The following is a 23814-nucleotide window of genomic DNA, read 5'->3' as shown; positions in this document are numbered from 1 at the left end:
GGGCGCAGTGGCTCACGCCTGTAATCCCAGCACTTTGGGAGGCCGAGGCGGGTAGATCACGGTGTCAGGAGATAGAGACCATCCTGGCTAATACGGTGAAACCCCGTCTCTACTAAAAATACAAAAACAAAATTAGTCGGGTGTGGTGGTGGGCATCTGTAGTCCCAGCTACTGTGGAGGCTGAGGCAAGAGAATGGTGTGAACCCAGGAGGCAGAGCTTGCAGTGAGCAGAGATCGTGCCACTGCACTCCAGCCTGGGCGACAGAGCGAGACTCTGTCTCAAAAATAAATAAATAAATAAAAATAAATTTGTTTTTGCAATAATGACAAATGCCGTGTACCTACCCACATGCACTTGTGTAGGACAAGGCCCATAGGTATGGTTCCCCCCTTCCCCCTCCCAGTACTAGTTAATTTTGAGTAACTGTGTATTGTCAGAAAAGTGATTAGTACTAGGTTTTGTTGTTTTAAAACTTCTTTATTATTTGTTTAAAAGCAAGGCATGCTTATGGATGACTCTGTAACAAACTAATTGGAATTGTTGAAGCTGTTCCCCAGTTCCACTCTGGAGAGTAATCTGGGACATCTTGGTATGTTGTGGGTTTTATTTTCCTATTTTTTTGAGGAGAGTGTGTGTGCAATTTGTTTTTCAGTCTTGTTTTTTTTATTCATTAACCAGTGGATAGCCCTTAAGGGGAGGAGGACGAATCCACTTCCTAGATCTAGTTTAGAAAACATGTTCCCCATCTAGTGCTGTCATGAAGTAGTAAACGCCTCATTTAAGAACATACTCCTTTTTGAAAGTTGCCTTTTCTTTCCACCCTTGAGTAGATCCAGTATTTGATGAAACTCATGAAAGTAGGTGGAGCCTGTCTTGCCCCTCTGTTTTCTAGGCCACAGTATATGTGACTGTGACTTTCACGGACATTGGTTTGCCATTTGTTGATTTTTTGGGGCAGTTAATTTCTAACTTCTTTCACTGATACATGAAGAAAAGTATTGCACCTTTGAAATAGACCAAATGAATTGCGTTTGTAATTTAAAGAAGTGTTTCCCCTGTCAAAAAAAAATTGAAAAAATATAGAGCAGCAATTAGTATCTTCTAGAAAGTAAAGCTTATTTAGCCACCAATCACCATACAGCACCTATCAAGTACTTTCACTTAGCTATATAACATTTCTTCACATCCTTGTCTAACAATACTATTTTAACTATCATCAGTAGAGAATTCCCTGTCTTTTCCTGGGGTCTGCAGATACAGCAAATCACTCTCACTCTGTGCTGCTAAGTGAGTCCCATGTCTTATTTTCCAAAGCAAGCTGGAAGACAGTTTGGGATTCACTATCTAGTACAACGAATGCCTGCAGGAAGGTAATGGAAACAGAATCAAGTAAATACCCAAATATCTCCTTGGTAAGACCAGTAACTTGGGCATGAACGCTATAGCCTTAATCCTGATTCCCGAAAAGGGCACAGCCCATTCCATAATAAGTAAAGGGGGGAAAAAAAAGACTTGAGACCCAGTATTAATTCTCCTTCTTGTTTTTTTCTCTATCTTCTGCTTACATTTTAACATCTATACAAATCCCTCCAGAGTCAAGTTTGGGCTCACCCTTCTAAAGTGGGTCAAATAATAGAAAGGCTTCACTTTGAAATCTAACTGAGCTGAAGAAAGAGAATGAGAAAGAATACAAAATTTCTTTTTTTTTTTTTTTGGAGAGACATAGTTTCACTCTGTTACCCAGGCGGAGTGCAGTGGCAAGATCTCAGCTCACTGCAACCTCCACCTCCAGTGTTCAAGCGATTCTCCCGCCTCAGCTTCCCAAGCAGCTGGGACTACAGGGGCACGCCACCAAGTCCAGCTACTTTTTATATCTTTTAGTAGAGATGGGGGTTTCACTATATGTTAGCCAGGCTGATCTAACTCCTGACCTCAAGTGATCAGTCTGCCTCGGCCTCCCAAAGTGCTGGGATTACAGGTGCAAGCCACTGTACCCAGCTTTTTTCTTTTTCTTTGAGACAGTCTCGCTCTGTTGCCCAGGCTGGAGTGCAGTGGCATGATCTCAGCTCACTGCAACCTCCACCTCCCGGGTTCACGCAATTCTCCTGACTCAGTCTTCCGAGTAGCTAGGACTACAGGTGCACACCACCACGCCTGGCCTAATTTTTGTATTTTTAGTAGAGACGGGCTTTCACCATGTTGGCCAGGTTGGTTTCAAACTCCTGACCTCAAATGATCCACCCGCCTTGGCCTCCCAAAGTGCTGGGATTACAGACATGAACCACTGACGCCAGACCAAAAATTTCTTAGTTTTTTTTTTTTTTACAAGTTTCTGCAGAAATGTTTTTAAATGGTATTAATCTATTTGCTTATTCTTTTCATATATTTTCTATCTTTTACAAACTGGACTTTTCATAGACCTTCTCATCGTATTTTTCTTCATTGGTACGTCCCATCTTATTGTTTTTCTTTTTCTCTTTCTCTTATCTTCCCCCAACATTTCCAGGCCTGCAGAACCTTTCTTCCTAGAAAAAGTTAGCTTGAGAAAATAAGTTTAAAATTTAAGCCCCAAATTCAAGTACTCAGTAAATATAAAATTAAACCTCGAATGGGCAACCACTCCAAAACGGTATGTGCAGTCCATCTATCACAGAGGTTGGGGTGGCAGTAGGCCGCTGGTCTTTTCTTTTTTTGAGACGGAGCTCCCTCTTTCCCCAGGCTAGAGTCCGGTGGCATGATCTTGGCTCACTACAACCTCTGCCTCCCAGGTTCAAGCAATTCTCCTGTCTCAGCCTCCCGAGTGGCTGGGATTACAGGTACGTGCCACCACACCCAACTAATTTTTGTATTTTTAGTAAAGAGGGTTTCACGATGTTGGCCAGACTGGTCTTGATCTCCTGACCTTGTGATCCACCTGTCTTGGCCTCCCAAAGTGCTGGGATTACAGGCGTGAGCCACTGGGCCTGGCCGGCCACTGTCTTGTCAATATCCATTAACCACACCTTTCTCTGCCTCTTCTGCCTGTCTCGAGTCACCAGACAATCCCAGCAAATTGTTGATTCCCTATGCTCAAAGGATAGCTCAGACACAAAAAGTCACCCAAGAGTCCCTGCCCACTCATTACTTCTAGGTTCTTCCCCAGCACTGAAACAAACAGGGGAGGGGCAAGAGCTAAACACTGGAGAAGAAAAGGAGGAGTTTAGATAAGCAGAATAGGGACTAACAGGGCTTCACTGATTGTCTCAGTGATTGCCGCAAACCAAAACCGATCAATTCAGAGTAGCTGCCATAATATAAACAGATACAATCATTCTTAGATATGCTTTGTGAGGAGATATTTATATGTGCACACATATGTATGTGTGTGTGTGTCTATGAGAAAGAGAGAGATGAGAGGGGCTGGGGGAGGGAGCCTGAAGTCTCTCACTATTTCCTCTTAATTACTTCTAAATTCAGCTGGCATAAATGAAAGGTAAGAACTGGGAAATAGGAAGAGTGAGGAGACAGAAATGGGATTGCTGTGGCAGATTAATTTTCAGGGGAGTTGGTTTTGCCCCATAAAGCCAGCAGATCTGTCCACCTTCTACCTATTCACCATACTACCTATGTAGAACTCATTAAACTTCAAGTGATAGCAAAGAAAGAAATAGAAGCCAATGGAAGGAAGAACATGTACTCAAAACTAGCTGAGATCAGAAATAAGATATCGTAAAAAGGTAGTATGCAAAGTTGTGTTAAGATTCATTTAAGAGTCAATGGTATTGACTTTCTGTAGTGGGAAAATATAAAACTTTGCACGTACTCTGTATGATTTACCTGAGGCATTTCCAAGCCCAGATCCTGTGAATCCGATTCCAAACTTCTTTTTTTTCTCGTTTGTAAATTCCTTTCCAGCTTTACTTTTAATGCCGAGATCGAAGATGATTTTCACAATAAACAGCAGGTTTCCCCAGAGTGCTTCCAATTCAACTGCTTGGATCACTGTTTTTTTTTTTTTTTTTTTTTTTTAATAATTCTGTATGATGCTGTCTGTCAAACAACACAAAGTAACTTCACTGAGTTCCAGGAAAAACAAGTTGACGTTTCAAAAAAAAGTTGACTTTTCAAAAACAATATTAGCAGAGAATACTGTGCTTTAAATGAGTAAGTCTTATGGTTGAGTTATCAAGGATTTGGTCACATCTTAATACTTACTATTCTGAAATTTACCATTCCTCCTCCTGTATTTTTCTAAAGTACAGCTGGTCAATAACCAATTGGCAACATTAAAAAAAAAAACCACACAAAATTAACATAGGCTCATTTTTTCTGTGATCTGAAAGATGTAATATATTGATTTTTAAAGTCAAGCTCTCATTCACTTTATGTTCTTTATGAGAAACCATATCTCAAAATTTAATTCCATTTATTGTATAATCATTACTGCTAAATTAATCCACATTTTATCTCTATCGTAAGTCAACAAGAAGAGTAATGAATACATAATAGTCAGCAATGGAACTTAACATATCCTCTCCATTAAATAAAATCCCATTTGTAATGGTATATGCCAACATTATTCTTTCAGTTATAAGGTATAAGCTACCACTGAAGAAAGAATTATTCCAGCAAGCTTTTAACAGGTGTATGTTTGAGGGAAAATGGGCCTGGGGACTGCTTTGCAGAGTGGTTTCAAGGGTTAAGTTAAACAATGACTACCAATCACGTGGCACAGGATTTTGACAGGGTACAGACTTAAATGTTAGTGTTTTTTCCCTTCTCCGTGAAGACCTTAATCAGGAGGAACTGAACAGTTATACTCGCTTCATTTTCCTGTCCAAGATCAGTGGGTCTCAAAATGTGATCCAAGGATCGGCAGTATTAACATCAGCATCAACCTAAAAATTTGTTTAAAATGCAAAATCAAAACAGAACCTCTAGGAGTGGGTACCAGCAATGTTTCTTAATACACCCTCCAGGTGATTGTGGTCCTCTCTAAAGTTTGAGAAATACTGCCCTATCCTTGATCTAATTCGGTCTAGATGTAGTGTCACTTCTTATATTGGTAAACAATCAATTTACAATGAATTTGCCTTCTGAAATCAGCACACTGTCTGGGCTAGAGGGTTAGAGTGGTACATTATATTAATTTCCTTTTTTTTTTTTTGGACAAGAGTCTCACTCGGTCACCCAGGCTGGAATGCAGTGGCCCAATCTTGGCTCACTGCAACCTCCACCTCCTGGGTTCAAGTGATTCTCCTGCCTCAGCCTCCCAAGTAGCTGAGATTACAGGCACGCAACACCATGCCCAGGGACTCAATCATTGTTCTACTTAATTAGATTAATAAACTGACTACAATTTGTGTTTCCTGCATCTTTGCTGCACTCTCCCCTCCAGTGGGCTGTCATTCCCAACTCACTAGTCTAACCTAGGAAACAATGTCAGTTCCCACCTAGAAACAGAGTTAACTGTGCTTTTCAATTCAGTGCTACAGTATAACTAGATTGCTCCCTGTTCCTGCCAAAGGCCTGTTCTTGTGCAGTTTCTCCTTATGTGACCTCATGCCGTTGTCCTACAACTGATATGTAGTCATAGTCATTGCCCTAATTCTCTCTCCTGACTCCTATAAGAAGGTCAGTCACTTTTTCTAGACCTATGATTTAGGCCTCCCAAAAGGCATCTAATTCAAGTCATGTGTTCAATAAAGTCAACTAGTATCATCTTGGTGTAAAACCTGGATCTGGGAGAAAAGTTTGATATCCTTTAAAATCTGAAAAATTAACCTTACTAGCAATAGAGTCAGCTGGGCGCAGTGGCTCATGCCTGTAACCCCAGCACTTTGGGAGGCTGAGGCAGGTAGATCACTTGAGGTCAGGAGTTCAAGACCAGCCTGGCCAACATGGCAAAACTCCATCTCTACTAAAAATACAATAATTAGCCAGGTGTGGTGGCATGCGCCTGTAATCCCAGCTATTTGGGAGGCTGAGGCACAAGAATCGCTTGAACCCAGGAGGCAGAGCTTGCAGTAAGCTGAGAGAGAGCCACTGCACTCCAGCCTGTGTGACAGAGTGAGACTCTGTCTCAAAAAAATTTAAAAATTGTTAAAAATAAAAAAAAATAGGAAGAGATTGAGTTCTATTCAATACACACTTACTGGCATCCAGTAAAGACACTATCTACCGACATCTTGGTTTATCAACAGTGGACAAAAAAAGGGCTAAATTTCAGTCACAGCTCTCACCTCCAAACTATACAACACTAGGTAAGGCCATCTTTCTAAGCCTCACTTTTCTGATCTTTAAGAGAAAAAAACAATACTCTTTCCTGTTTATTTAACTGTCTAAGCCATAAAACTTCAATACAAATACATGTATTTATTTAAAAATGTATTTAAACACATCAAAACAAACGAGTAAATGCAGTTAGCAAAAGGAGCAATTGTTTAGGAGATCTGGATTCCAAGTTTGATCCCGTAATTGAAACAGCCATACAAACTGGAGTAAATTTGTTAAGTTTATGCCTTAGCTCCCAGATCAGAGAAATAACACTTACTCTCTCTTAACTATGTAATAGAAATGTTATGGGAATGAATGACATATTACACTATGATGTAGTAATAAAATTAATTTGGAAAGGTGATTATCATCAATAGGTATATTGTGCCAATGCTTTCTGGTTTTGTTTTTTTTTTGTTGTTTTTTTTTTTTTTTGAAACGGAGTCTCGCTCTGTCGCCCAGGCTGGAGTGCAGTGACCGGATCTCAGCTCACTGCAAGCTACGCCTCCCGGGTTTATGCCATTCTCCTGCCTCAGCCTCCTGAGTAGCTGGGACTACAGGCACCCGCCGCCACCTCGCACGGCTAGTTTTTTGTATTTTTTAGTAGAGACAGGGTTTCACCGTGTTAGCCAGGATGGTCTCGATCTCCTGACCTCATGATCCGCCCGTCTCGGCCTCCCAAAGTGCTGGGATTACAGGCTTCAGCCACCACGCCCGGCCTGTTGTTCGTTTTTGTTTTTTAGTTTTTCATTATTTGTCCTACAGCGAGTCTAGCTCAAAAGCTCAATACCTGTGATAACTGTTAGCAGCACGGCTAAATGTTTTCAAGGCACTGATTCCCAGAGAGGGTCTCCACCAAGTAATGGGTTGAGTTCGTTCACCTAGTTGTTTCTCCTAGTCTCACAAGTGGCAGCAAATAGGACAGGGAAAGGACCAATTCTACTCTATGCTGTGGAACTCCTTTTCAGTGATAAACTCTCCCAGTCTCTAAAACTAATGATACAACTTCACAACAAACTATCTTCATCCCCAACATTTCATACCCATTTTCCAGAAATGCTTAGTACTCTTCCAAAACATTTATTACAACCACAAAGAATGAAAGTGCCCACCCAAAAGTGAAGGAAGAAAAAAGTTTTCTATAGAAAGCATTACATAGCATTTTCCATAATGATACACTACTCAAAAACTGTATCCTGTACCAGCAAACCATATACAAAGGGTACATTAATATTTAGAAAGCAGAATAATAATGCCGGGTACAGTGGCTCACACCTGTAATCCCAGCACTTTGGGAGGCCGAGGCAGGTGGATCACAAAGTCAAGAGATCAAGACCATCTTGGTGAAACCCCGTCTCTACTAAAAACACAAAATTGGCTGGGCATGGTGGCACACACTTGTAGTCCCAGCTACTCAGGAGGCTGAGGCAGGAGAATCGCTTAAACCCAGGAGGCAGAGGTTGCAGTGAGCTGAGACTGTGCCACTGCACTCCAGCCTGGTGACAGCCTGGAGCCTGGAGACTCTGTCTCAAAAAAAAAAAAAAAAGCAAGAATAACAACGAGGAGGAAGGTGTAACAACTTGCTTTTCAGGATGGCTTTACACGTCTTTGGACTCAAGAATATCCATATCTTACTTGAAGCTTTGATATTAAAATACATCAAAAGCAACTGTCTAGTAGCCCGGCACCATGGTGTGTATGCCTGCAGGCCCAGCTACCTACTTAGGAGGCTGAGGCAGGAGAATTGCATGAGCCCAGGAGTTCGGGTCGAGCCTGGGCCAAACAGCAAGACCTTGTCTGTATTTTTAAAAATAAAAATACACACAAAATTTGATTTACAAAGCAGGTGTCAATTTCCCAAAGTGTGAACCAAGGAATATTTGTTACAAAGAATGTTCAATGGTTACTCAAGGAAGGGTTGTGAGGTTTGAAAAACACATTAAATGAAGTTGTATACTGCCTTTGATACAGGACTTCATGGAAACTTTGTGTTAATGTGTTTTATAGATCACCAAAAGGTGAATACATCCAGGTACCATTTCCTAAATGTATTTGATCATCAAATCTTCCATCCTGCCCTCATGCCTACCTCAAGATTTGTATTTCTTCCAGGGAAGTTGGGGGAAAAGAGGAAAGGCCAAATTCCTCTAGTCGTTATCTTCTTTTATTCATAGCACTGTTCCACCAGTTCCCAATACAGTTTTTGTTTTTTCTTTTGAGATGGAGTTTTACTCATCGCCCAGGCTGGAATGGCAATGGCGCAATCTCGGCTCACTGCAACCTCTGCCTCCTGGGTTCAAGTGATTCTTTTGCCTCAGCCTCCCGAGTAACTGGGATTACAGGCAAGTACCACCACACTAAGCTAATTTTTGCATTTTTAGTAGAGACGGGGTTGCACCATGTTGGCCAGGCTGGTCTCGAACTGCTGACCTTAGGATATCCACCCACCTCAGCCTCCCGAAGTGTTGGGATTACAGGCATTAGCCACCACGCCCGGCCCCAATACAATTTTATGGATTTTTCAAGAGAGGACTGTGGTACATTATAAATATTATTTATCAACAGATTTCCTGTACCTGAGGCTCATTCAAAAATAACAAAAGCTGTTAGGCAGACAAAGATATTCCTGTAACAGAGAACTAGATCCTAGACGGCTGAAGCATGAGGAGGAACACATGATTTTTTAGGTTCAATGGTATCACTTGAAAATAGCCACAGCTTCAAATTCTTACATAGCCCCTTTCTGCTATGTCTTATCCTGGGCTTTTTTTCTATTTGTTTTTGTTTCTCTGAACACATATTGAGGCTTACTATGTATGATAGGCAAGACAAAAGGTAAAGTAATAGGTTATAATCTTCTTACAAAAAGCTCATTCCTAGAACTGCCGAAATAAGTAATTGTAACTTTAAAAGCCAAGCCCAAGACTTAACTGGTGTGTCCTGGCAGCTTACGTATTTTCAAGAGCTCCTCAATTGTGCTCTTTCTGAATCTGAGAGTTTCAGCTAATCCTTGAGCCCACATGTAAAGAAAAAGTTCACATCAAGAAATATATAAACCTCACTGTAAATGAGAGTATTTTACAAACAATATATATTTATTATGTATTAATAATATATATTAATAATAAACATACCTTTTTGTAAATTAGAGTATTTTATGAATAAGGAGATGCTGTATATGATGGCCAGAATCCCTGCAGCTCCCCTTTTATATGGAACTGACTTAGGCCATTGCCCCCTCTTAGTAACTTAAGGAGACCGGTTCCTCACAACAGTAAGTTGTGAGTCATCTAACATTCAGTAAGAGTAAATGCTAAAACATTTTTGACACACCATTTAGGATGAATATTATCCAAAAAGTGGAAAATAACAACTATTGGCAAGGATATAGAAAAATCAGAGCCCTCATGCATTTGCTGGCAGGACTGCAGCTGGTGTGGGAAACGGTTTGGTATTTCTTCAAAAAGCAAAATCCAATTACCATATAATCTAGCAATTCCACTCCTAGGTATATACCTAAAAGAGTTGAAAGCAGAGCCTGAAACAGATATGTGTACACCCATGTTCATGGCAGCATTACGCACAAAAGCCAAAAGGTAAACACAACTCAAGTGGCCACAAACAGATGAATGGATCAACAAAATATGGCAAATACAACAATATTATTCAGCCATAAAAATGAATGAAATTCTGATACATACGACGACAAGAATGAACCTTAAAAACATTATGGTAAGTAAAATAAACTAGACACAAAAGGACAAATATTGTATGTTAGGCTTATATGAGGTGCTTAGAATAGAGAAAGAGAGTAGAACAGCGGTTACTAAGGGCTGCAACAGTTATTATTTAATAAGTGTACAAAGTTTCTATTTGGGGAGATAAAAGTGTTCTGGGGGCTGGGGGTGGTGGCTCATGCCTGTAATCCCAGCACTTTGGGAGGCTGAGGTGGGTGGGTCACTTGAGGTCAGGAATTTGAGACCAGCCTGGCCAAAACATGATGAAACCCTGTCTCTACAAAAAATACAAAAATTAGCCAGGCGTGGTGGCTTACGCCTGTAGTCCCAGATACTTGGGAAACTGAGGCAGCAGAATCGCTTGAACCGGGGAGGCAGAAGTTGCAGTAAGCCCAGATCGTGCCACTGCACTCCAGCCTGGGCAACAGAGTGAGACTTGGTCTCAAAAAAAAGTGTTCTGAAATAGACAGTAGTGATGGTTACACAACACTGTCAATGTACGTAATGCCATAAAATTATACAGCTAAAGATGGTTAAAATAGTAAATTTTTATACATTTTACCACAACAATTTTTTTTTAAGTTTTTTAGGTAAGAAGTGCCTGAATACAGGCCGGGCGTAGTGACTCATCCTGTAATTCTAGCACTGTGGGAGGCCGAGGCGGGCGGCTTACTTGAGTTCAGGAGTTCGAGACTAGCCTGGCCAATATGGTGAAACCCCGTCTCTAATAAAATATAAAAAATTAGCTGGACATGGTGGCGGGTGCCTGTAATCCCAGCTACTTAGGAAGCTGAGGCAGGAGAATCGCTTGAACCTGAGAGGCAGAGGGTGCAGTGAGCCGAGATCACGCCACTGCACTCCAGCCTGGGCTACACAGTGAGACACTGTCTCAAAAAAGAAAAACAAAAAAGGAATGCCAATAAATTTATATTGCTATGTAGTTAATATACTATGGTCTACTTTGATCTTTCCTAATCTTTGCTGGTTCATGCTCATTTCTTTCATATGACCAGGGGTCTTGTTCCTCTCTCTGTTGTCTTTAAACTGTTCCAGATCCACAATTCTAAGAGGCAGAAACTGTTCTAAACACTATTTTTTTTTTTTTTTTTTTGATACAGAGTCTCACTCTGTCCCCTAGGCTGGATTGCAGTGGTGCGATCTCAGCTCACTGCAACCTCCACCACACCTCAACCTCACTGTGCCTGGTCATGACCCCTAATTTAAATAAATCATTTCTCCTAAGGCTTAATCCTCAGTAAAGTTGAAAGAGGAAGAAAGGAAAGAAAGGAAGACAGGCAAGGAAGATGCTATGGTTTGAATGTCCCCTCCAAAACATGTTTGAATTTTTTTTTTTTTTTGAGACAGAGTCTTGCTCTGTCGCCCAGGCTGGAGTGCAGTGGCCGGATCTCAGCTCACTGCAACCTCCACCTCCCGGGTTTACGCCATTCTCCTGCCTCAGCCTCCCGAGTAGCTGGGACTACAGGCGCCTGCCACCCATGCCCGGTTAGTTTTTTGTATTATTTTTAGTAGACAGGGTTTCATCGTGTTAGCTAGGATGGTCTCGATCTCCTGACTTTGTGATCCACCCGTCTCGGCCTCCCGAAGTGCTGGGATTACAGGCTTGAGCCACCGCGCCCGGCCATGTTTGAAATTTAATTGCCATCCTACCAGTACTGGAATGTTGACCCTTTAAGAGGTAGGTATCAATGACATTATCACTGGACACAGGAGTGGGTTCTTAATAGAAAAAATGAATTCAGATCAACTTCCTCTGTCTCATGTGCTCTCACCCTCTCGTCTTTTACTATGGGATGACCCTGAACAGATGCCAGTGTCATGTTCTTGGACTTTGCAGTCTTCAGAATCATGAGCCAAATAAATCTCTTTTCTTTTACTTTTTACTTAATTACTTTTTTTTTTTTTTTTTGTAGAGACGGGGTCTTATTATGTTGCCCATATTGGTCTCAAATTCGTGGGCTCAAGCGATCCTCCTGCCTCGGCCTTCCAAAATGCTGGGATTTGAAGCATAAGCCACCATGCCTAGCGATAAATCTCTTTTCTTTAAAATTATCCATTATCTAATCTGTGGTTATAGCAACAGAAAACAGACTAAGACAGGAGGTAAAAGAAAGGACACAGGGAAGTAGGCAGGAGGGCAGGAAAGAATGAAAGGAAGAGAGGCAGGGGAAGGCAGGGGTATGGACAGGGAGGTGGAAAAGGAAGGGAGGTGGAAAAGGAAGGGACGTGAAGAAGAGAGGCAAGGAGGCAAGGAAACAGGGAGGCAGGAAAAACAGGCAACCTTGGTGATTGAAAAGGTTATACAATGTGTATACCCCACGTGACTCCCTTGTTTGGCAAGAAAGACAACTTATCAGACTGCCCAAGCTCTTTAGCAAACTAGGACCTATCTGCCTTATATTCTATCCATCCTGCTATACTTCAAAGGTCCCGCTCAACAATTCCTTTCCTTTCCTTTTGAAAACTACCCTACTCTGCAAGAGTAGAACAAAACAGTCCTTCAGATGCTTACTAAGTCAAGCCACTACCGGTTTCATGGTACAGTTGAAATCAGATATCCCAAAGTCTCCAAAACATTTAAGCAGCAGAGGTTGCCTATGCAAGGAATACACTGGGGGAGAGGTGGGGCTCAAGTTCTCCCTTTATTATGTAATATGAATCCTGTAACCAAGACTACAGGTGAATCACTATATTTTACCCTTTGAGAGCAGTTCTCTAGACTCTAAAATGTAGAAATAGGCAAGTAAAATTCAAAATACATTATTATAGTTTATGTCACGATTATTAGTTTTCCAAATTTTTTTTGGAAAAAAAATATTTATTTATTTATTTTCCAAATTCTGCTGCTGCTACTCTTTAAGGAAGGACAATGTGGAAAAGAGGAAAGTAAGGAGGAAGAAAGTGTATCTTTTCCCTCAGATTAGGTTAAAAAAGACCATTTTCCTAACCAAAGCGGTACTTATAATGACCTTGTAAGAATTTGTGATCCTTTTGCCATACCACCTTGCACACTCTGTATACCTGATCAATCCAATAGTCTTTTATCCTCACACTCAGAGAGTTTTTAAAATATGGGAGGTAGCCAGGCACGGTCACTCATGCCTGTAATCCCAACACTTTGGGAGGACAAGGCAGGCAGATCATGTGAGGTCAGGAGTTCGAGACCAGCCTGGCCAACATGGCGAAACCCCCTCTCTACTAAAAATATAAAAATTAGCCAGGTGTGTTGGTGGGCACTTGTAATCCCAGCTACTTGGGCAGCTGAGGCAGGAGAATCACTTGAACACCAGAGGTGGAGACTGCAGTGAGCTGAGATCACACCACTACATTCCAGCCTGGGTGACAGAGTGAGACTCTGAAAATAAAAAAATAAATAAACAACAAAAATTAAAAAAATAAAATATGGGAGGTGAATTAGGTCTGCCATGAAAAACGTAATTAAACAAAATAATGAAAACCATCTTTTACTGAAAATCTTAAAAAGCAAAGAGAATATACTAAATCTCAAAAGCGATCTCTCTCCTTAGAATGCCATGTTAGAGAAAGACAGAACTCTCAGTTACAATTTTGTTCAATTCCTTTCCAAAGGCTTCTATCCAACTTTAATCTTTGGGTTACAGGGGCAACATATGGGAGCTTAGTCAAAGCTCTTTGGGAACCAATAAGGAAGAAGGTTTTTTTTTTTTGAGACAGAGTTTCGCTCTTCTTGCCTAGGCTGGAGTGCAATGGTGTGATCTCTGCTCACTGGAACCTCCACCTCCAGAGTTGAAGCCATTCTCCTGCCTCAGCCTCCAAAGTAGCTGGGATTACCACAGCTACTTTTACGCAGCTACTTTTACCACAGCTACTTTCACACAGCATGCACCACAAAACCCAGCTAATTTTGTATTTTTAGTAGAGACAGTTTTTCACCATGTTGGTCACGTTGGTCTCGAACTCCTGACCTCAGGTGATCTACCCACCTCAGCCTCCCAAAGGGATGGGATTGCGGGCATGAGCCACCACGTCTTGCCAAAAAGAAAACTTTTATTTATTTATTTATTTAGATGGAGTCTCGCTCTGTCACCAGGTTGGAGTGCAGTGGCGCAATCTCGGCTCACTGCAACGTCCGCCTCTTGGGTTCAAGCGATTCTCCTGCTTCAGCCTCCCGAGTAGCTAGGACTACACGCACCCGCCACCACGCCCACCTAATTTTTTGCATCTTTAGTAGAGACAGGGTTTCACCATATGAGCCAGGATGGTCTCGATCTCCTGACCTCATGATCTGCCCGCCTCGGCCTCCCAAAGTGCTGGGATTACAGACGTGAGCCACCCCGTGCCCAGCCCTAAAAAGAAGACTATTAAAGCAAGTGTCTGGATTAATCTGAGTTGAATGGGAAGGACTGCTTTTTTTTTCCTGAAAACTATCAATTGCAAGGTATTGGAGGCTTTCTGCAGCCTTGATATCTGTCAATTAAGTTGTTCAGAGCACAAGAATAAGAGCATGAAACAATTTTAGACAGAACCAGAGGATGCATTTCTAATCCCAGCCAACTCTGATTACCACTGGGGACAAAATATTCACAGTTTGTATCTGTGTAGCTGTTTACAGATTAAAGTACATTTCTATACCCTGTCATTTGATAAAACAACTTGGTGAAGTAACAAGAACCAGTATTTTGATAAAACATCTAGTTAATATAGTCTTGGTATCAGGATAACCACTATCCCCCAGTTCCTGTCCAACCCTTTTACATTAATAAATAAAAAGTACAGCAAGGATAAGAGGTTTGTCCAAGGTCATTCAGCAAATGGATGCCTCCAAGCAAACCCATTGTCACAAGACTATCTCTACTCTTAGGGCCTCAAAGATCATTTCTAAAGGACTCCCAAATCTACATTTTGAACCTAAACATGTGCATGCATGAGCTCTATCATCTGAGATGTGGATATCTCCATGTTCACATTCCATCACCTCAGATACAACATGCCATCTCCCCATCCAAACATTCCTATTCTGTCAATAATACTATCACTCTCTGACATTCAGGGATAGAAGGCTGATTTCAGCCTTCACTCTTTAACTTCTTCTCCCCTACTTGCTTTGTTAAATCATACCAATTCTTTTTAACAAAGATATACAGATCACTTACCTTGTACTGCACACAAATGCATCTGTTTGACTGTGCCCTTCCCTCTTTTTCAACCCCTACTTGGCCCTCATCATCTTATATTTACCATTCTAGTATTTGCCCTACAGTCTTCCTGTCTCTATCCTCCCCTTGCTCTCGAGTTCTTATGCCCCATTTTAAAATCATTCTCATGCCAATAATCCTAGCACTTTGGGAAGCCAAGGCAGGAGGATTAATTGAGGCCAGGAGTTGGAGACCGGTCTTGGAAACATCGTAAGACCCTGTTTCTACAGAAAAAAAAAAAAAAAACCACGTAAAAATTAGCCAGGCAGCTGGGCACAGTGACTCACGCCTGTAATCCCAGCACTTTGGGAGGCAAGGCAGGCAGATCACGAGGTCAGGAGATGGAGACCATCCTGGCTAACATGGTGAAACCCTGTCTCTACTAAAAATACAAAAAATTAGCCGGGTATGGTGGCGGGCGCCTGTAGTCCCAGCTACTCGGGAGGCTGAGGCAGGAGAATGGCGTGAACCTGGGAGGTGGGGCTTGCAGTGAGCTGTGATCGTGCCACTGCACTCCAGTCTGGGCAACAGAGCCTCCCGGGTGCTGTGGCTCATGCCTGTCATCCCAGCACTTTGGGAGGCCGAGAAGGGCGGATTAGGAGGTCAGGAGTTTGAGACCATCCAGGCTAAGATGGTGAAAACTCATCTCTACTAAAAATACAAAAACAAAATTAGCTGGGCGTGGTGGCGGGCGCCTGTAGTCCCAGCTACTTGGGAGGCTGAGTTGGGAGAATGGTGTGAACCCGGTAGGCAGAGGTTGCAGTGAGCCCAGATTGCACCACTGTACTCCGACCTGAGCTGGGCAACAGAGTGAGACTCCATCTTAAAAAAAAAAAAAATAGATAAAACAATTAGCCAGGCATGGTGGCACATGCCTATAGTCCCAGCTACTCAGCTGAGGCAGGAGGATGGCTTGAGTTCAGGAGTTCAAGACTGTAGTGAGCTATGATTGTGCCACTGCACTTCAGCCCCAGCAACAGTGTAAGACTCTGTCCCTTACAAAAAAAAAAGAAAAGAAAAATTATTTTAAAATTAGTAATTATTAAAAATTAATGAAAATTATTAAAATAATTTTTTGAGACAGGGTCTTGCTCTGTCACCTACACTGGAGAGAGGTGGCGTGATCTCAGCTACTGCAACTTCCACCTTCCAGGCTCAAGCAGCCCTCCCACTTCTGCCTCCTGAGTAGCTGGGAATATAGACACATGCTACCACGCCTGGCTAATTATTGCATTTTTTTGTAGAGAGGGTTTCACCATGTTGCCCAGGCTGGTCTCAAACTCCTGGGCTCAAGCAATCACCTACCTTGGCCTCCCAAAGTGCTGGGATTACAGGCATGACCCACCACGCTTAGCCTAAAATAATTATTAATATAAAATTCTTTCTAACTTACCACGTCATATTAACATCGTGCTCCAAAGTCATCAGCAACTCCCATACGTTTCTTGGATAATGTCCAAACTACTCAGACCTTAGGCCAGACACAAGGGGCTCATACCTATAATCCCAGCACTTTGGGAGGCTGAGGCAGGAGGATCACTTGAGCCCAGCTGGGCCATACAGCAAAACCTAGTCTCAAAAAAAACAAAAACAAGGCCGGCACGGCGGCTCACACTGTAATCCCTGCACTTTGGGAGGCTGAGATGGGTGGATCACCTGAGGTCAGGAGTTTGAGACCAGCCTGGCCAACATGACGAAACCCTGTCTCTACTAAAAAAAAACAAAAAAACCCAAAAAATTAGCTGGGCGTGGTGGTGCATGCCTATAATCCCAGCTACTCAGAAGGCTGAGGCAGGAGAATCGTTTGAACTCGGGAGGCAGAGGTTGCAGTGATGCAAGATCGTGCCACTGCACTCCGGCCTGGGCAACAAGAGCGAAACTCCATCTCAAAAAAAAAAAAAAAAAATATATATATATATATATATACACACACACACACACACATATATACACACACACAAATATATACATACTCATACACAATGACACTATCTTTCCAACCCTGTCTTCCACTACTCTTCTTTAAAGTCTAATATTAGATAGATTTTTACCATTTCCCCTAATCCTCAAGATAGTTACAATCCTACTTCACTCCACTAAAAATTTCCAGTAGTGAGACTCTGACCTTCATATCTTAGCTCATATTTTTCCTCTTCTCTCCTATTCCCTTGCTTCCACTACCAGATTGTGACATCTTTGAGAATGACCATCACATCTCACATCTATTTCACTACAGTGCCAAAAGCAATACCTTTCCGAGCAGTCATCCACACAAGAGTTGGCTGAAAATGAATGGGAAATCCCCTAAGACCACATGTCCTTCTGGATAAGGAGTCAAAAGTGCGGTGCTCTTCACAATGAGGACATTACAAAAAAGTCAGTCATTCAATATATATTTATTGAGCGTCTTTTATGTGCTCCAGATATCTTAGTTTGTTAAATTGAGTCTTGAACTACTGTAGTATCATATAGTAAAAATATGAAAAATTGTACTACTGAATTTTTTTTAATTTCCAAGAAGAGTGATATTTAAATTTTAGTCCATTTTAAAGACCTGATAGAATTCTTGTCTAGGGAAAAGAGGATAGAGGAAGAAGTAGAATTAAATTTAATTTAAATCAACTGAATTCAGGCACTGGACTGATATATGTTACACTGTTCTCTCCCTCGTCATTATTGTATTTTAATGTTTTAAACTACACAGCAGGAAGATAAACTCACCATATTAAAACAAAATATTTTATGCAGGATGTTAAATATTTAAGTTTTAAAGAATCACTTTGTGGCCAGGCGCGGTGGCTCACGCCTGTAATTCCAGCACTTTGGGAGGCTGAGGCGGGCAGATCACGAGGTCAGGAGATCGAGACCATCCTGGCTAACACGGTGAAACCTCATCTCTACTAAAAATACAAAAAATTAGCCGGGCATGGTGGCAGGCACCTGTAGTCCCAGCTACCTGGGAGGCTGAGGCAGGAGAATGGTGTGAACCCGGGAGGCGGAGCTTGCAGTAAACCAAGATCACGCCACTGCACTCCAGCCTGGGCGACAGAGCGAGACTCTGTCTCAAAAAAAAAAAAAAAAAGAATCACTTCATTTTTTAAGCTGTTCTGCAGAAATCTACAAAATGTTAAAAAGAGAATAGTACAATTAATGGTAGCAGCATAAAAACAGGCAGTGATGCAAGCGAGAACACACTGGAGCACACAGCAGGATTCCAGTGACACCAGACATTCTTCACACACTCTAACAACTTTGATGCTGCTGTTATCAAGGATTTGAGCTCTTCTTCAAAATTCATTGTAGGGGTAAGGCATGGTGGCTAACTGCCTATAATCCCAGCACTTTGGGAGGCCAAGGCAGACAGACCACTTGAGGTGAGGAGTTCAAGACCAGGCTGGCCAACATGGTGAAACCGTCTCTACTGAAAAGACAAAAATTAACTAGGTGTGGCAGCGCACACCTGTAGTCCCAGCTGCTCAGGAGGCTGAGGCATGAAAATCACTTGAACTCAGGAGGTGCAGGTTGCAGTAAGACGAGATCACGCCACTGCATTCCAGCCTAGACTACAGGAGAGATTCTGTCTCAAAAAAAAAAAAAATTGTTTCCTTCCTCTTTTCTCAGATTTGGCACCGTTTCAAAAGCAGCATGACATATACTAGAGATAATTTTCAAATTCCTTCCTACCGTGAAATAGGTTTTACTACCAGCATAAACTATGTAAGAGTCAGTACAGAGGTTATATGAACACGGTTTTGCAGTCATCTCTTTTAACACTGAGAAAACCTTGGTGCCTCTTTGGCTCTAACATTCCTAAAAAGCTTACTTTATGAGGAACAAACTCTAGGTAAAAGGCTATGCATTGGGAATGAATATTTTGAATTTCATGGCCAGGCATGGTGGCTCATGCCTGTAATCCCTGCACTTTGGGAGGCCAAGGTGGGTGAATCACCTGAGGTCAGGCGTTCGAGACTAGCCTGGCCAACGCGGTGAAACCCCATCTCTACTAACAACACAAAAATTAGCCAGGTGTGGTGGCGCACACTTGTAATCCCAACTATTCAGGAGGCTGAGATGGGGGAATGGGAGGTGGAGATTAAGGCACTGCACTCCAGCCTGGGTGACAGAGACTCCGTCTCAAAAAAAAAAAAAAAGAGAAATATATTTAAAAAAAAAAAAAAAAAGAATTTCATTCCAGACTCTCATCTCCCTTACTCTACGTATAAATGCAAGAATTCCCCTTTACTTTGTGGGGATACTGTGATTAACAATAAAATAACATATAAAGTATCTAGCCCTAGCACAAAACAGACACTCAATAAATGGTGGCTATTTTTATTCTCAGATCTATTCCTTGGTATGTGATACTCCTGGGATGTTGCTGCTATTAAGGTATAAAACCAAAGTCAACTCAGAATCCTTTTTTTTTTTTTTTTTTTTTTGAGATGGAGTCTCCCTTTGTCACCCAGGCTGGAGTGCAGTGGCACGATCTCAGCTCAATGCAACCTCCGCCTCCCAGGTTCAAGCAATTCTCCTGCCTCAGCCTCCCGAGTAGCTGGGACTACAGATACATGCTGCCACACCCAGCTAATTTTTTTTTTTTAGTACTGATGGGGTTTCACTATGTTGCCCAGGCTGGTCTCAAACTCCTGAGCTCAGGCAATTTGCCTGCCCCGGCCTCCCAAAGTGCTGGGATTACAGGTGTGAGCCACCGTGCCCAGCCCACTCAGAATCCTAAACTGTCTAAATTCCACATTCCACCCAGCTAGAACCAGGGTGAATATGGGATACTCAGGCAACACAGGACACTTAACACCCTTGCCCCCCAGCCTTATGAGGGTGTATGTCAATTATGCAGGTTTAATCAGCAAAAGAATCTCTGGACTTACAAAGTTATTCATAAAGCTCCAAACTAGTCAGCTCTATACACAATAAAGAAATAGCAGATAAAGAGGAAAAGACCTCTTTAGAGAGATTATTGCTCTTTATTGTTCAAACAAATACAATTTATTACCTTTTCATAGTTCATTATACTGGCTTCACCAAATGGTTCTAGACAATTTGAGGAAATAGAGTGATACATAATTTATGTGTATATCTGTAATACCTTGGTTTCTAATAAAGAGACACAAAGAGTTTAATCTATACCATATTTGTCTCAAAAGTGTTGAGATAAATCAAACAAGTGAGGCAGATTATTCCAACTGCTGAGAAAACATAGCACTGAATAGAATCAGCAGCTCTTAGAGAAGTACATAGAGTAACCAGAACCTAGTTCCACTCCTCCATCAGGCAGTCAGTATTCTTAATATCCTTCCAATCAGAGGAAAGAATAAAATTTACAGTAACTCGTTAGTTTTTAACTTGGGAATTTTGACAACCAGCAAGTTATTATGCTGAGCTATAAAACTAAGGTAAAAAGGACCTAACAAGTGCATTCTACTGGGAGGATATACATTTTAAAACAGAAGACAAAATCAACTGAAGATTTATAGCTGAGGTCTCAAACTGGACTGCAGCGAGAAAAAATGCCCACAAAGTTGTGTTCAGTTGCAAATCAGCTGCATTAGTGTTTTTTAAATTGTAACTGCCAGTATTTAAATTTCACATGAAATTTCATATAAAATTTGATGTCTGATCTCAAACACCACTCTTTTGGGGGAAAAAATTAGACGTTGGGTACATATTCCCAGAAAGATGATCACTTGAAGAAAGAGATCTCCTCCTTAAATTGGCCTGTGCTCTCTAGCTTGCTTGGATCTCCAGCCTGTCCCATTTTACAGATGATGAATCTAAGCTGAAAGATGCCCAAAACCACAGAACTAGAAAAATGCCTATTTGTGAACGCTGGGGGTTCACTCTTGACAGCTCTGCAACTCAACTTCCAAATAAAATGTAATTAATGTTAAAAGAGAGGTATCTAAAAGACTTGTACATGAATACTTAAAACCATTTCAGTTATAATAGCCTAAAATCTGGAAGCAATGCAGATGTCTATCAACTGGTAAACAGATAAATTGTGGTATGTCCATACAATAACAAAGGCTCAGGCCCAGCATGGTGGCTCAGGCTAAGAAAGGTTGCTCATACCTGTAATCCCAGCACTTTGGGAGGCTGAGGCAGGAGGACTGCTTGCAACCAAAGTTCCAGACCAGCCTGGGAAACATGACAAAACCTCATCTCCACAAAAAATCAAAAATGAGTCAGGCATGATGATGACACCTGTAGTCCCAGACACTCATGAGGCTGGAGGATCACTCTAGCCCAGGAGGTCAAGGATACAACGAGCCATTATCACACCACGGCACTCAGCCTGGGCAACAGAACGAGACCCTGTCTCAAAAAGAAGAAAACAAACAAAAAAAAAGACTCAAGGAATGCACAACACAATATGAATAGAATTAAAATCACTGTTAACTAAAAAAAGACAACACATTATACCAAAAGATTTATATGAAATTCCAGAGAAGACAAAATAGTGATACAAAGCAAATCAGTGACTGGAGCCAAGGACGAGGGCAGGAGAACTGAATGAAAGGGGCATGAGGAACTTTCTGTGGTGATAAAAATGATGGAGATATAACAGTGGTTAGATGACACCATGTATTTGTCAAAACTCAAAATTGGTTGAATTTTCTTTTACATAAATTATAACTCAATAAAGCTGAATTTTAAAAAGAGGTGTTTAGAAAATAATAGAAAACTACCAAGAAGAATACTACCTGGGAAAGTTTGGGAAAGCTTTAGGGAAAAGGTGAATTGCACTTTGTTATAGAACAATTTGTAGGTGCATAAGAAATAGAAAACAGGGCACACAGGCAGTCACATTCTACACTGTGGCCTTTGAAGAAGTAGCATCTTTGAATACAAGGGAAAATGTTTCATAAAAAGAAATTCATAAAAATGGATAATTAAGTCTTTAGACAGGTATCAAAAGGAGTTGATCTTACAAGATTTCCTAAGAGGGAATCAATTTATATGCTATTTACATGCAAAATAAGCAGATAGTGTGGAAGAATTTATTTTGCTTTGCTTTTAAATAAAACATAATGAGAGGTGGCACACACCTGCAGCCTGAGCTACTCAGGAGGCTGAGATGGGATTGTTTGACACCAGGAGTTTCAGGCCAGCTTGGGCAACACAGAAAACCCCACCTCAAAAAAATAAAAAATAAATAAAGCAAATAAAATGAAAGGTAGGGGCAAAGAGAAACCCAAAGGGGCCAGGTGCGGTTGCTCATGCCTGTAATCGGACATTTTGGGAGGCCAAGGGATGGCTTGAGCCCTGGAGTTTAAGACCAGCCTGGGCAATGTGGGGAGACCCTGTCTCGACAAAAAAAATTAGCTGGGCATGGTGGCACACACGTGTAGTCTCAGCTACTCGTGAGGCTGAGGTGGGAGGATCACTTGAACCCAAGGTCAAGGCTGCAGTGAGCCATGACTATGCCACTGCACGATCCTGTCTAAAAAAAAAAAAAAGAAGAGGAAGGAAGGAAGGAAGGAAGGAGGAAGGAAGGAAGGGGGAGAGAAAGAAAGAAGAGAAAAGAAATATAACCCAAAGGGAATAAAGAGAGAGAGGCAGGGAGGGTGGAAGGTGAAATAAAGGCAAGAGACAAATAAAATAGAGTCAGAATGAACGCGGTACCTTAGTACCAACACATTAGAAAAGGTGGGACTAAAAGAAAAATGAAACACTACAGGAAAAGACGAATCAACCAAAGTCAGAGGTACAGGGAGCTACAGAGAAGAGAGACTGGAGACCTGACAGCATAGAACAGACTGAAGAGAATTAGAGGACAAAGTGAAAGCAAAAAAAGCTATTTCCTCCTAAATCTTACAAATCAGTTTCCTCCTCTTCCATTCTCCCTCCCACCTCTGCCTTTAGCTCAAACCATCTCATACCCAACCCCACACTACACATCTTTTACATTTCAACTGTACTAGAATGCTTCCTCGACTAATCTTCAAAACTAAGTTCAAATACCACTTTTTCTATGAATATTCAACTTTCCCCAGGCAGAGTTAGCAGTCCTTCTTCCATATTTCAGAACATTTTGTTCTGAAAAACCATCGTCATTGGGTTGCAATGTGTATCTCCTCTCCTAGTCTATGGGCAACTCTAGTAGGGGATTCAAAGGTAAAGATGAAAGCCTTACTAAAAAGCAGTTCAAAAACTGTACGGCTGGGTACAGTGGCTCACGCCTGTAACCCCAACACTTTGGGTGGCTGAGGTAGGAGGGGTCACTTGAGTTCAGGAGTTCAACACCAGCCTGGGCAACACAGTAAAACTCTCTCTCTACAAAGAATTTTTTAAATTAGCCAGGTGGGCCAGGCGCGGTGGCTCACACTTGTAATCCCAGCACTTTGGGAGGCCAAGGCGGGTGGATCACCTGACGTGCAAAGTTCAAGACCAGCCTGACCAACATGGAGAAACCTCAATTCTACTAAAAATACAAAATTAGTTGGGCATGGTGATGCATCCCAGTAATCCCAGCTACTCGGAAGGCTGAGGCAGGAGAATCGCTTGAACCTGGGAGGTGGAGGTTGCAGTGAACCAAAAGTGTGCCATTGTACTCCAGCCAGGGTGATAAAGCGAGACTCTGTCTCAAAAAAAAAAAAAAAAAAAAAAAAAA

General features: G+C 41.7%; 1 protein-coding gene and 1 pseudogene across 1 annotated transcript in view; one reads left to right on the top strand and one right to left on the bottom strand.

Annotated features, from left to right (window-relative positions):
* The window catches only part of LOC105515868, a 2522-nt pseudogene extending 1539 nt beyond the window's left edge, over positions 1–983 (top strand).
* The window catches only part of CREBRF (CREB3 regulatory factor), an 87707-nt gene that overhangs the window by 55685 nt on the left and 8208 nt on the right, over positions 1–23814 (bottom strand). The window contains exon 2 of the mRNA XM_011947803.1: positions 3818–4030. Coding sequence (XP_011803193.1) covers positions 3818–3826 — 9 coding nt within the window. The 5' untranslated portion in view covers positions 3827–4030. The remainder of the gene's footprint in view (positions 1–3817; positions 4031–23814) is intronic.

Source organism: Colobus angolensis, unplaced genomic scaffold (genome assembly GCF_000951035.1).
Source record: "Colobus angolensis palliatus isolate OR3802 unplaced genomic scaffold, Cang.pa_1.0 Scaffold27, whole genome shotgun sequence".
Lineage (NCBI taxonomy): Eukaryota > Metazoa > Chordata > Mammalia > Primates > Cercopithecidae > Colobus > Colobus angolensis.
This window is presented reverse-complemented; position numbering and strand designations above follow the sequence as displayed.